At 43.6% G+C, this 14,321-nt stretch overlaps 1 protein-coding gene across 1 annotated transcript; it reads left to right on the plus strand.

The window, feature by feature from the left end:
- The first annotated feature begins 6 nt into the window (after positions 1–6).
- Positions 7–14,321, plus strand: LOC119453006 (DNA polymerase subunit gamma-2, mitochondrial). Its single transcript, XM_037714982.2, has 8 exons — positions 7–36; positions 796–884; positions 2,907–3,027; positions 4,121–4,220; positions 5,177–5,365; positions 8,368–8,543; positions 11,585–11,681; positions 12,775–14,321. Exons 2-8 carry the CDS (start codon positions 839–841, stop codon positions 12,844–12,846), a joined length of 801 nt encoding a protein of 266 aa, XP_037570910.1. The 5' UTR covers positions 7–36; positions 796–838; the 3' UTR covers positions 12,847–14,321.

Consider the following 14,321-nt stretch of genomic DNA (forward strand, 5'->3'; position numbering starts at 1 on the left):
TGGCACACTTCTTCGTGACAACCTGAGGCGAGAATGGTGAAGTGTCTTCCTCTCTTTCTGAACGTCTCTTCATATACTCCATTGTTTTCTGTTCGTACAAGATGCCATCCCGTGTACAACATGTACACATGTTCTTCACATGCTGGTTTAAACTAGCGCTCACCTTGTGTGAGGATAAAAGAGGCACACACTGGAATATTGTGCAGATTCCATGCTACATGGTAATCACTGTTGCGTGAAGCACTTTATGGGTAGCTATGTATAGCTACGTAGCCTCATACTTTGTTGGTGTAACTGACTATACACCAAAAACTATTATTCCTTGAGCTACGATGCATGTACTTGGCTCTTCCTGTGCGTCCTGCGGAACAAAGGCACTTTTACCCTTCCGAGAGACATTGGTCCCAATGAGAGACTTTAGTTAGTTTGTATGTTGCATGTTCTGGTGTGTTGCGTGTGATGTTGCATGTCTGAAATTTACTGTGCTTGTCGTTCTGTTTCTCGTCACTGCCATCTGATGTAGCGTGCCAGGCATGCCACTAGACAAACCTCTCTAGAATTCAAAAATTACAAAGTTTCGTTTTTCTTCACTGTCTGGTGAGAGTGAAGCTGAGGACGAATGATGATGATCCGTGACGATGACTTGATAACACCAGCCGTTGGCAGTGGCATAATGGAACGGACGTGCAGGCACAACAAAAACTCACTGTTAAGCTCTTAACTGCTTTCGCAGTCAAATTGCGTTTGACAGAAGCACGTCAGCAGTGATGCAACAGAGGGGGCTGTCATTTCCAGGCGGCGTCACATTCTTCGGTCAGCCGAGGCCACTGTGCTACCCATGGAGGAAGCCTGGCCAGACCAAATAAGTGCCGACTCACCTGAAGGTGAGTGGACCCTAGCACTATGGGCATATCCAGCACGACCTGTCGTGGTGACGCAGCAACTATGATGTTCTGGTGCTAAGCACTAGGGTTTCCACATGGCCAGTTTTCCACCGGCCCAGCCAGTTTTTCCGTTGCGGTACCAGCTGCCGGTTTGACCCCTGATGCCAGCATGCCATTTGAGGGCCTTTCGGTTCTGCCTACATCAACGCATTATGAGCCGCATCACAAATAGCACTGTCCGCCGTTTAGTCATGTAACAGACAAATGAATTGTCACAAGTGGATTTAATTCCTATTCCTCAAACTTTTCACCGTCGTGTTATTTGAAGTTACGGGACGGATCTGTCCATCCATCCACTTTTTTATATAAATATAAAGATATGTTTAGAAGTGACAGCTAGAATGGGAGCATTGAATATTTATGTGTGGTTTGTCGTTAGTATCAATCAATGGAAAAGAACATTTATTTCTCCATGAGAAATAAGTGGGTGATTGGAAAAAGAAAAAAATAAAAGCTGCAAATTGCAGCTTGACAAGGCTATGGCCCCCTGCAATAGGAATGTGCATGAAGCAAGCAACGAAAACATGTCACAAATGAAGTAGTTTAGCATGCGTAATAAAGGCCGTACAATGGGGGGAAAATCATGAGAGATAAGATACACCTGCAAAATTAATAATCATGCATTTTGCCATGATAACATTGGAGGAAAAGAATATGTACGAAATACGGCCCCTAGTTTGCATGTGCCTTTAGAATGCAGCATTAGGTATTTCAGGGGCTTCTAGGAAGAATATTTCAAACCTAATGTGCTTCTGTCATTACTTGACAAAAGTAGAAACCACCATTTGTTGGAACGAAAATGGGCAGTTTGATTCTCTATATGGGATTCCGAAATCAATAATGGTACTAGAGCATTGGTCGGCATACTCACTAACGAGTGCAATGACTTGCACCTGCTGTACACCCATTTCACAGGTGTGAGATAGAGTGTTAGTAATTGACGAAGGGTGTCAGTAGACATGAGTGGGAACAGGAGTGAATGTCAGTTAATGTATGAATGAAAATCAGTGACGGTGAGTTTGAATGGACGTGGGTATCAACATGAGTGACTGTTGGTGAGTGTGTGTGTGTGCCAATGAGTAGCAGTTGAGAGCATCAGCATGAGTGGATGCTGGTACATGTGAATGGACGCAACTATGAATGCAACTGAGTGATTGCCAACATGTGTGAGTGCACGCGAGTATAAGTGAGTACGTAGTTGTGGTGCGTGAATAGTGATTTTTGAGACCGAATCGAATACAAATCGAATAGTACCAGAAGCAAATCGAATATCACATAGTTTTCGAATAATGAACAGCCGTTATCACAATTAATATAAATGACGTTCACATGCTAGTATTCTTAAAGTTAGCAAGTTTCTGTCATTACATAGTATGTTATGAAGTGTTGTTCATTAAAAGCGGAAATGAAGCATTAGGAGCAAACAAGTAGTTTCTTCGCATGCACAGGACTCTTTAGAGAGTTCGAATAATCCCTGTACAGCCTGTAAAGTACGGCTACCTAAGCGACATAGCCTGCTCCACTACGCAAGCTATGTTTTGTGTCTATACTACGCCCGCAGGGGTGAAAATTTACCGTACTCTTGTTTTCATTGTATGTTTAATTGGGCGCAGTTGACGTTTTCAAGTATTCTAAACGTATTCGAAAAATATTTGCACTTACGAATAGTGGCTATTCGATTGGAAAGTTTCGAATATTTGCACACCACTAGTACATAGCCTACAAAAATATCGGTGAGCGAGCATGAGGCTGCACTTATTCTGCCGACCTATGTACTAGACTGTTTGTGCAGTGCGTAACCACCGACCCGTCACAATGCAATAATGCATGGTTCACTGACGGACAGCTAGAATACAGGCATGACGGTGCCAATTCTATGGCATTGTTTCATCTTGGCCTCAACGCTTGGTGCTTGTTTGGTCATTGCCAATTCTCGTCTAACTCTGGCATCCTAACATCCAGATCTACAGGTGCTGTACACCGCCGCCAAAGATCTGGTGGATTCGGAGTCTTCCTTCGGACTTCTGCTGAACAGCAAGAGTAGCAAGGCCTTGTTCCAAGACCAACCATCACAGAGCCAGCAGTGAGTCTGCATTCCCTGTGACCGTCTCAGGAGATTAGGTGCCTAAAGCCAAAAGCTGAATGTCACATTCATTTGAACATCTAGGAACACAAATTGTTGCTTTAATTATCATAAATTTTAATTATCTTAAGTTTATTTCTTCCTGTACCCCAGGAAATGAAAATTTGTACCAAGCTTGCCAGAAATGCGGCGTGTAGGCAGGCCACATTGCAGTAAAAGCATTCAAGCACCTATAAATAAAGAAAAAGACTACAGACAGGTCATCTGGTGTCAAAAACTGCAATTAGAAGCAAATTGACGGATGTATTCATCATTTGTTCACACGGGAGGTACTTTTCCTCATAATGGCTATACTCATCAATGGTATAGAAATGGTTGATAACACAACACCCAAAGCCAAATTATGTGCCATTAAGTGAATAGATATACACACTCAGTCACTTTCGCACGCGACTAATGGGCTTACATGAGTGCATTTGAGGTTACCAGGTCTGGGGTGTCATTTCGCACTGATGGCAGTCAACTTGCACATCTGATCGAATAACAAACGTGAGCATTGTTTTGGTCACCCGCCGTGGTTGCTTAGTGGCTATGGTGTTGGGCTGCTAAGCACGAGGTTGCGGGATCGAATCCCGGCCACGGCGGCCGTATTTCGATGGGGGCGAAATGCGAAAACACCCGTGTACTTAGATTTAGGTGCACGTTAAAGAACCCCAGGTGGTCGAAATTTTCCGGAGTCCCCCACTACGGCGTGCCTCATAGTCAAATTGTGGTTTTGGCACGTAAAACCCCATAGTTCAGCATTGTTTTGGTCATTTGTTATAATGCATACCATCTCATCAGCCTTCTTTGGCTGCATTCCTCTTCCTTGAGGTTGCAGAAAGCTCAAATAAATTTAAACCTTGCTTGTATTAAAGCACCTTCAGAATGCTTACATGAAATACATAGTAGGCTTACAAAATTTTAAAGATTAGTTTGAATTGCTGATTAGAATTTTCATTTATCTGAGTTTGAATTGTTATGAGTCAACTGCACTGAAAGCTTGGCATGCCTGAGACTATTTCTGATCTCGTATGTTTCCCAATCTTTGCAGGGCAGTTACACTGGAACAGCTGCTTTTCTTTCCCGCTTCCGGAGAGGAAGCTCGGTGGCTGACCTACTGGCAGCGACAACGACTGCGTTGGTGGCGACAGGTAAGCATGTTCACCTGGTTGCATTTTGATTGTGCCTGGAAATAGAGTGGAATGTGTTTGTGTTTAGCAATGTTGTACGTTTGTGTGTTTGTTGTGTGCCTGATGTGCTTGCGTGATGTGTGCCTGCACGTGTTTGTGTGAGTTCCTGCATGTTGTGTCTGTGTTGTGTGTTTGTATTTATTCTTGTGTTTCTGCGTGTGGTGTACCTGAATGTTGGTTGTGCGTGTGGTGTACCTGAATGTGTTTATTGTGCACCCGTGTTTGTGTGAGTTTCTGTGTGCGTGTTTTTTGTGTTTTTGTGTATGTATATAAAGTTGTTAACGTGTTCCAGGGAGTGGAGCTGTACAGATGTATGTAGCATATGATGCAATAATAACAACAGTCTGTAATCTAACATTGAGAATAAGGTCCTTATATGCATACTAATAAAAAAATACAGGTAGAAATATACGAGTACTACTAGCATATGAAAGCATACAACATAGATAAAGCAATGACAACTACAACAACAATATCTGTGCGACTTTTAGCTAGGCTGAGAGCGATAAGGCAAAGCCATACCGTACCGTACACATGTACCGTAGTTTGCTGTAGATTGCAATCTATGTAGTATCACTCTCTTGTTTCTTTTTAGTTATCTCTTTCTGTCATCAAAATATGTTTGTGTGTTTGTTTAAGGGGCCAAGGTGTAGCCTTAATTTTTGAACTGTCTCTCAGGACAGCCAGCTCTAATGTAGCCTATCTTTCCATTTGCCTAAAGTTATTAAAACAGCAACGGTGTATTTATTCCATTTCTCAGGAAAAATAAACAGCAGTTGTAAGCTCAGTGCTTGTGTTTCTATTCACTGCATCTATCTCTTCGGCACTGCGAAATTTCGAAGCACGCCAGGCTGCAGATTGGCGAGCTCAAGGCATTGGCATCATTGGTGATGCAAAGTTTGTTGCATGCTTGGCAGCTTTCCCGGCGCCCCTGGGCATTCCAGCTGGAGCAGACGGGGTCCCAAGAATCACACGTAGTACACGCCGAGTCCGGGCCCCTGGAGCGGCTTTGGAGCCGAGGGCGCCTAGTTGCGTCTGCCGGTAGCCTGGAAACGGCTGCAGAAGCGTTCCTCAGGGACGCCCACCAAGAGGGTCCCCTGGGGCAGGTAGGCTACAGACCACATTATTTTTTAAAGGATACCAAAACAGTTAAAGTGTGCAATCATTATACATTCTAGGTTGATGGCAGTATGTTATGTGGACATAAATTCACTTTTTAGTTCTTGAGAAGAACACCCAGCACCTAAAGGGTTAAGAAAGCCCACCCAGTAGCCTATAGAACACTTTTGTTTTGAAAGCATTCCTCAGAAATGCCCGCCAATTAAGAGGGCCCCCTGAGCTAGATAAGCCACAGAGCAGTTAAATTTGGCCAATGGTTTTAGCCATCTTGAAAACACTGGACTAAAATAGAAGCCCGCCTGAAAAAAATGCAGTCAAGTTGCAGAGTTAAGTGGTGTTCCAATGGATTCCAAGTCGCTCCGGAATTGAAGGAAATAAATGGCATCTGCAGGGGCTCAAGATTCACAAGGATGATAACTGACTGAGCAAGGGAGAAATTTCAATAAAGGCAATTGACCTTTACTCTTATTCTCTGGTCACTGTCTATATTAGTGAAGTTGATCCTCCAAATTCTTTATTAATGGGGTCTTTAATCTCGCTTTCATAATCTTGTTTCAGTGAGCCTCGCTGCTCAGCCGAGTACCATATTTACTCGGGAATAGTATATGTTGATCTTTCTGAGAAATTAAAAAATGTATAATTTGAATATAGGTTGACCGTTATCTTTAAAAAAGAAATGAAGTACTTTGAACATGATTCAACTATATTTACCATAAGCTCGGTTACTAAGTCTCGTTAGTCGATGCCACAAGCGGCATCCTTGTCGGTTGCTTCGCAAGCATCCTCGGCACCCCAAACTGCGTCCTTATGAATGCCGTCAAGTGCATTGAATATGCAGCATTTCTGAAAGCTTGTGTAGATAATCTCCAGACTGGCTTTAAGGCGGGTGCGACGGAAGAATTTTGTTTAGCTCGGTACTTTTGTTACCTTTTTTTGCCAATATAAGTTGAGATTCTTTGGTCACAAATATAGCTCGATAGCTCTTTCTGGGTAACAATTTAGACAAAAAAACAGGTTGACATATATCCGAATAAACACAGTACTATTGTTTTTCCAGTTGTTCCTTCTTTTTTTTTTTTCATACAATTTCTCTTAAGCTACCTCCTGCCAGCTGATACTTGGCATATCCTTCTTGGTAGTTATATGCCACAAATGCAGATCATCGTCATCAAAAAAATTAAATTCTGGGGTATTGCGTGCCAAAAATCACGATCTGATTACGAGGCGTGCCGTAGCGGGGGTACTCCGGATTAATTTTGACCACCTGGGGTTCTTTGGCGTGCATCCAATCCACGGTACACAAGTGTCTTTTGCACTTTGCCTCCATCGAAATGACGCCGCTGTTGCTGGGAGTTGAGCCCATGACCTTGTGTTTAGCAGCACAACGCCAAAGCCAAGGCCAGCGCGGCAGGTCATCATCTTTGCGACACTTTGGGACCTCACTTTGTTTCCCTAACCTAGCCGGACACGCGACACTTTTTTGAGGCTGTAGAGAGAAATGTATTTGGTAAGTTGGTTGACTTGAGGGCACAAAAAGACTACTAATATTTTATGCAGTTGACCCCTGTCTTGAGTACCAACACGATCACCAGCTTCCACGGCACATCAACACCCTCCTGAATTGCATGCATCTTAGAACTGCTGGCACCAAGCGCTTCCTATTCTGCTTTAAACGAGTATACTGGTGCGACTACTTCAATGTGTCATTGTCTGCATTAAATGAAGGTCGAAGTGCTACAAACGCTAGAAAAAAAAAATAATGGCAAACGCCAAAGCCCATTAAATAATTTAATATAATATACTTGTGTCTACAAACCAGAATTCGTTTTGTCACCCATGTAGCAGACGTGTCGTGACACACCGAGTCACTCCGTTCCTGCGATCGCTTCATGTCACACACAAGCAAAGCCAAAAGAAATGCACGCAGTAAATTTTTTATCTTTTCTCGCAAACAGCATTATCGTACCTCACCTGATTGCTACGCAACGTCAGTGAATTTATTTTATGCGGCACAACTGTCGTGATAATTTCGTTGACACAAGGTCCACAATTTGAATGCGAACTCTGGTCTAGTATCAAGTTAAAATTTTCTATAAGCGTTTCCCATTACAATCGAGCATCGTCGTCTGACATGTGAGAAGCGTGCAGTACAAGTTGCTACAACTTAGAAAGTATGTGTCAGTACTTTTTAACTGAAATCCTTATTTCACTTGTTTGAAGCAATTAAGTGGCCTCAAAATGCATGGGAAACGAATTAAACCAACCAGGAATGCTTAGAGTTGTTTGAATTGAAGGAAATGTTTAATTACGCAAGCTTGAACATCCAGAACAAGAGAGAGGTACACGGGAAAGATGGAGGCTTGAAGTCATAAGCAGTGGCCGAACGGGGAATGTCGCCGAAGCCAACGTTTCGACATGGGTTCTTGTCTTTGCCAGCGAAGACAGGTCCCCCAGTCGAAACGTTGGTTTCGGCGACATTTCTTGTTCGGCTACTTTTATTCACAAGCCTGAACAATCATTCCCAAAACCAGCCTATTGACAATACAACCCTAGTATGTGAAGTCAGGTCAAATCAAGTCAAGAGTTATTTACAACATGCACTAAGTACAGTGTTGAAGGCCACCTTGTCAAGAAAGCTGTAAGCATACAGCTTGACGTGGCCAGGGCCAGGCCTCCACCAGGCAACGACAGCAGTGCACACATCCACAATACAAATAAGCTATTTGTAATGGTAGCTTCGTTAATACAACACGTGTATATATGCACTTACCTGGGCATACATACATCTACTTACATGTATACGCATTACGAGCACATTGAAATACACGTAAATAACATAGCCGCCGGGGAGATATGTACTGTTGCACTGTTAAATTGAACAGTAATAGGAGCAGTAATTAAAAGTAACAGTAAAGAATGTGCACGTGCAACTTAGCTCAGCTCATGTCATCACGAGCTGGCCAGATAGGAAAATGTTTGCGCTACGCAGGTGCTCTCGCTACATCCAGCCCTCGCTCCGTTCCAAGCAGCTATAGCTACGTCGGGGGCTGTGGCTTCCCTGAAGCCATTGGCCCAGCTGCTACAGAGGCAGCTACGGGGAATGCTGGCCGTCTACTCCAACCCCAGCCTGGGCAGCTCAGCACCGCTTGACGATCAGCTGGCTAGGTAGGCGCAAACGGCTGCACGCATTTTCCAGGTGCTCCCGTATCCCCTTTAGGCACTGTGTGCGCAATTGTGCATGCCATGACAGTGCATCAAAGGCAATAGCGTTGGCCGTGAGCGAAAACTTTCTGCCAGCTGCAGAGCGACACACGCCGCTAAGTTTCTTGCAGCAACACCAGATGGCACTTGCCTCCGCGCATCAGCAGCGGCACCAGCTGTGCAGGAGAAAAAAATTAACGTAGCTTGCACTGGAGGCGCAATGCTAAAGAGACAGCGGAGCTGATGGGCACCTAGCTGGTCCTGGCTTTTGGGCTAGGCTAAGCATTACCAAGTCATCCCCAGCATTTCCCGGAATTTATGGATTGATTATCGATTACCATTGATTGGCTATTGTAAGGTATTGGCCACGTATTTGGGCTAGGCTAAGCACTACCAAGTCATCCCCAGCATTTTCAGGAATTTATTGATTATTGATCGATTATCGATTAGCTATTGATTGGCTATCGATGACTGACTAAGGTTAAGTAGTCTCAACCATGCTTAGCTAGACTTAGCCAGGCTCAGCTTGACTAGTTCACAGGGGTATGTGCCATTGCGCTTGGACCCTTTCTGCACTACCGCCAGGATCGGCTCGCATTTTGTGTTCGCACATTACGGACTAACGCTCGGCTTAAACAGCTCCGGTGTTAAAAAAAAAGAACCAGAAAGCTCGCCTTCGTGCATAGCGTTCACCGCAAGCATTTCCCGGTAAATATATCGGCTGCATAACCTGCAGTTGCGGGAAGTGTGAGAAGCAGTCAGGGACGTTTGAATGCTGTCGCATGCTACTCTTAAAGGCGAAGCTTAAGCGTCTCCCAAGTTTTTTTTTTTTTTTCAAATGTATTTCAAACATATTGAAACATTTCTCATCATACCTGTGCTTAAGTTCAAGTAATGTTCCTATGGTGCTTCAGTGAAACAAGTTGGAAGGTAAGCATCTGGGTGATTGCTCTCGGTGCCAGTGTGTCGTCGAGTAGTGGGTTCACTTCTTCCTTTGTTTTTTCCTAATGTTCTACGTCACGCGTATATTTCAGATGCCTGGTTGCATGCTTTCCGAGAACATTAGTCATGAACTAGTTGACATTTTCATATCCGAAGTTCCTGTAGACAGTTCTTGCATGGAGTACATATTCTGTAACCCTGATAAACCTCACTGAAAAATTGAACATTCGGAATCCGTTCTGCAGCGGTGCACTTTTCTTAATTCCATGGATGAAAGAAATGTGATGGTACTAAATTTTCAGTGGTCAAAATGAATTGGCCCCTGAAGGGAATATCTCATTGAGAACACTGGCACTTGAGCGAGCGCTGAATGCAGTGTAGGAGATTTAGAGCACCATTGGATAATGCGACTTTTAAAGCAGATAACTAGGAGAAGCAGTTTTAAAGGTGCACATAATTTTAATACCAGCCATGTGAAGCCAAAAAACACCAAAGCCAGGGAAATCATGAGGGAATGAATTGTTCGTGCTTGTTAAATTGTATAAATTCGGCGAACTTCCCGTGTGCTTTCCTTGACTTTCATTGCCTGTTGGCTTCAAATGGTTGTTACACTAAAGAACAGTCAAGCTCTCTGGTTTTTCTCGCGCATAAATTTTATCACATTTGTTCACACTAAGAACCTTTGTTTACAGTAAAACGGGAGCTTTGAAGGGGCTTTTCAATTGAGCAATGAGTGAATGAATAGGTTGCCCACCTATGTTGTTTCGTCTACATGTGTGAGCTCATTATTGAAAAATCTCAATTGCGTGGTGTTCCTGGATATTGTAAAGCGTCACGGTATTCCTATTTTCTTTTTCTTTGTGTAAAGTGATTTGCTTCTCCTGTAATTATTCATTTTTCTCGTGTTTATGTTCACGTCTTGCTGTTTGTTCAGTGGGAGTACCTTATGTTTTAGAGCCTTTGTTTTCTCAACCCTGTAATAGGTATAGAGGGGCTGACAGTATGAATAAATGAATGAAAAATATGCTTAAGTGCACTTTAGAATGTGGTGTAAGCGGCAAGCATAAATGTTAGGAAGTCACCCACCAGTTCAGCTTCTCTATTTATCCGTGCGAACGTGCACCCTAACATAATGCGCACCCAATATCAATAAGAGCAAGGAAATAGCAAACTATCAGATTTTCACAATCAGAATGTACAGTAAACATTCGGAGTTCACCTTCATGGGAACTGAAATTTACTCACACTTAAATGTCTACTGTCATCACTGCTGTTAGTAATGTCACTGTTGTCAGTGTCTACCATCACCACCCAACACTTTTTCTTCTGTGCCATCCGTTACCATTGGTATTCCTAATTTCTCAAACAACTCTGCAACCATCACGACTGGGTAGATAGCCTGTGCCTCAACTGACCACTTCGCCAGTTCATATGTGCCCCCTCAACTTGAATCTCCCGGATGCCGGAACAAGCGACACCACTCTTGCCAGTGTTGGGCCAATATTATCCTATGAAGGGGCAATGTGACCCATCGTTTGGCTTATATTGGCCATATTTCTCCTGCTGCTAGTGGTTTCTTTTGAATGAGCTCTTCTAATGAAAAAGATGTAATGTTGTCACCAACCTACAGACCATGGATGCTATGCGAAAACAGGATCTGTTGCCAACTTGCAATGAGATTGGCCCCTATAGCTGGCTGCTATTGTCGCAAACACGGATTTCGACTTCGCATCAGATTTGAATGAGCTGGTAATTTTTTGAACCTGTGTTTGTGTGTGTGTGCATGCATGTTTGAAAAAAAAATGTGATTTAAGTAAATGTGGTATTTTGTTTGCCATCGTGGACTAGGTGGCTCATCAATACAAGTGAAGCTGAAATGTATGCTTCAAGGGAGCTTGGTCTTGGCTGAGCCAAAATTTACCATACGCAGTTGGCAAATTTGTGCATGTGGCATAAGCCAATTATAGTTCACATTTGCCATAGTTGGCCACATCTACTCATAATTTGCCAGGTACATTGTAGCACATTCGACTCTCTGTTTTTTCCACTTATGCACGCTTCAGATTTGACGAAATGGGTGTGGTGGCAGTGGTCATCTTGGACGAGACGACGTTGAAGACTGGTGTTGCCCACGTTCGACACCGAGATACAGGCCTGAAGGTATGGTTCTCTCTCAGTTCCATAAGGCACCACTGTCGCCATGGCCACATAAATTATTAATGCTTGTTTAAAATTCGAGAGCTAAGGACAAATTAGGATTTGTTTTCATATGCACATGTTGACACGTGGCTCTGGAATAGTTTACCTCAATAAAAAGTCAAGGCTAGCATCATAAACTCTTTTAAAGGTGTTCTGCATACCTTCGTGTCTGGCACACATGAATAAATCAACACACTTCGTGTTCAGTGGTTCTGTGCTTTCATACAATGGAAAAGACGTGAAAGCGTGTGAAGAAATGACCGGAAAGACCTCATATGAGTCTTTTCCACCATAATAAGTATAAATTAACCAGCCCAGCAAGTAATGATACAGCACTTTCATTAGTATGTTTTATGTTCCTGATAATGTGTTCTGTGTGTTATCTTACATAATCTTATTATTGTATATGTATGTATTTGTAATTGTGTATGTATGTAATTGCATAATAATGTACTGTTATCTTGCATTATCTGTATAATACAGATCTTTAAAACTGGAGCCACAGGGGACCATTTTGATCACCATCGAGTCTGATCCATACCGAATTTCTCGATCATGATAAGCTCCCATCCTCTGCTTGCATCGAGTAGCGAGTCGTGATCGAGAAATTCGATCTCAATCGGATTTGATCACGATAGAAAGTGTCCCGTGTGATAACGGTATAAATTCGTGCTAGTGAATGGCACCATACATAAGACTACTGCAGGAACGCCTCCTGCAACTTTATGAATATGGGATCCCACCTTTATATGCCTGTCTATACTCTATTTGGCACAATAAAAATTGATTGATTGGATGGTTGATTGATTTAATTGGAACACCTTTCAGATTGGAGGAGCATGGAATGACATTAGATTTTGTTGATGCAATGGCATGGCTGACCATAGTGCCAACTACTTGTAGATGGCCGGTGTATGTAACAACTGCTGTTTATTGGTCACGAAGAGGCCCAATGGCAGCGAAGTGGCACATTTTGTCGGTGTTCAGGCCAATGTGAGAACTGCGTAAAATGCAGCGTTATGCAAATTTGTGCACGTGCTACACACATTTGCAGGAGCAAGTCCACGTGACTGACGTGCACAGGAGACTACCACTGTGCCTACAGACTGCAGAGAGTTCCTCCTGAAGCCCTACTTTTCCACGTGGCACACCTGGCTGGCCAGTCACCTATATTGCACGACATCCGAGTGACTGATTTCTAGCTCATACAAGTAAAGCTTCCTGCCTACGGTTGACGCTGTCCCTATAAAGGGTTTTTCAATAATGGTGGGTCGATGTTGAAATGGAATAAAACATGCTGTGTGTGAAGTATTAACGAAATTCTTTTTTTATTAGAAAGGCTCATGTATGCCATTATCTATGGAATATAACATCAGTTCAAATGTCTGCCGTGGCTTCTCACGATGGTACGGATCCGAGTGGTCCAATTTTCAATGACTCTGCCGCATAGATCCGGCTGAGTTTGAGCGATGGCCTGGGTTATGTTGACTTTAAGGGCATCGGTCGATTGCGGCTTACTGGCATAGACCTGCGACTTCAGGAAACCCCACAAGAAAAAGTCTAGCGGGGTCAAATCGCACGATCTTGGTGGCCAATTCACGTCACCTCTGTGAGAGATAACCATACCTTCAAATCGTTCGTGCAGAATGTCCATTGTGGCATCCGCTGTGTGGCACGTAGCGCCGTCCCGCTGGAACCACATGTCGTCTACGTCCATATCGTTCAATGTGGGCCAAAAGAAATCGGTTATCATCGTTCTGTACCACTCGCCATTGACAGGGACGGCCTCGCCAACGTCGTTTTCAAAAAATCACGGACCAATGAGGCCGCCGGCCCAAAATCCACACCAAGCAGTAACTTTTTGTGGATGCAATGCCACCTGGTGAACCTCGTGTGGGCTGGCGTCGTCCCATATACGGAAATTGGGCTTGTTAACATAGCCATTCATTCAAAAATGCGCCTCGTCACTAAAGATGATTTTTTGGCCTAAATTGGGGTTCTCTTCCTAAACGCTCCGAAGCCCAGTCAGCGAACAAACTGGCGTTGTCTATGGTCATTAACTTTGAGCTCCTGGGCCAGTTGGATCTTGTACGCGTGTAGGCCCAGGTCCCGCCGCAAAATTCGCCAAGTTGAAGTCTGCGAAAGGTTTAGTTCTGGTGCACAGCGAGGAATTAACTGCCTCGGTTTCTCCTGCACACTTTCACGGACCACAGCAATGTTTCCAGCCAATCTGGCGTTCCTTTGACATACAGGTGTTGGCTGATTGTTTACCGAACCGATCGTTTCGAATTTTGCTACCAAACATTGGAGAGTTGACTTTGAAGGGCCACCGCACCGTACCTGCCTTAAAATGGGCGCAACATTTGCACTAACGAACAGTTATTTTGATAATAAAGTTTTATCATTTGGACGTGCTGCTCAATCGTGTAACTTGCCATGGTGATTTGGCATCAGTTACCAAATAATAAACAACAGATTAGACAGACGCCACCAAAACAACATGCCCGCCACAGGTTGTCAACATCGACCCACCCCAATTGAAAAACCCGTTAGATCCCTAAGATGCAACCATTATTCTTTAATAAACTCTGGTTCCAATGA

Source organism: Dermacentor silvarum, chromosome 5, assembly GCF_013339745.2.
Source record: "Dermacentor silvarum isolate Dsil-2018 chromosome 5, BIME_Dsil_1.4, whole genome shotgun sequence".
NCBI classification, from domain to species: Eukaryota; Metazoa; Arthropoda; class Arachnida; order Ixodida; family Ixodidae; genus Dermacentor; species Dermacentor silvarum.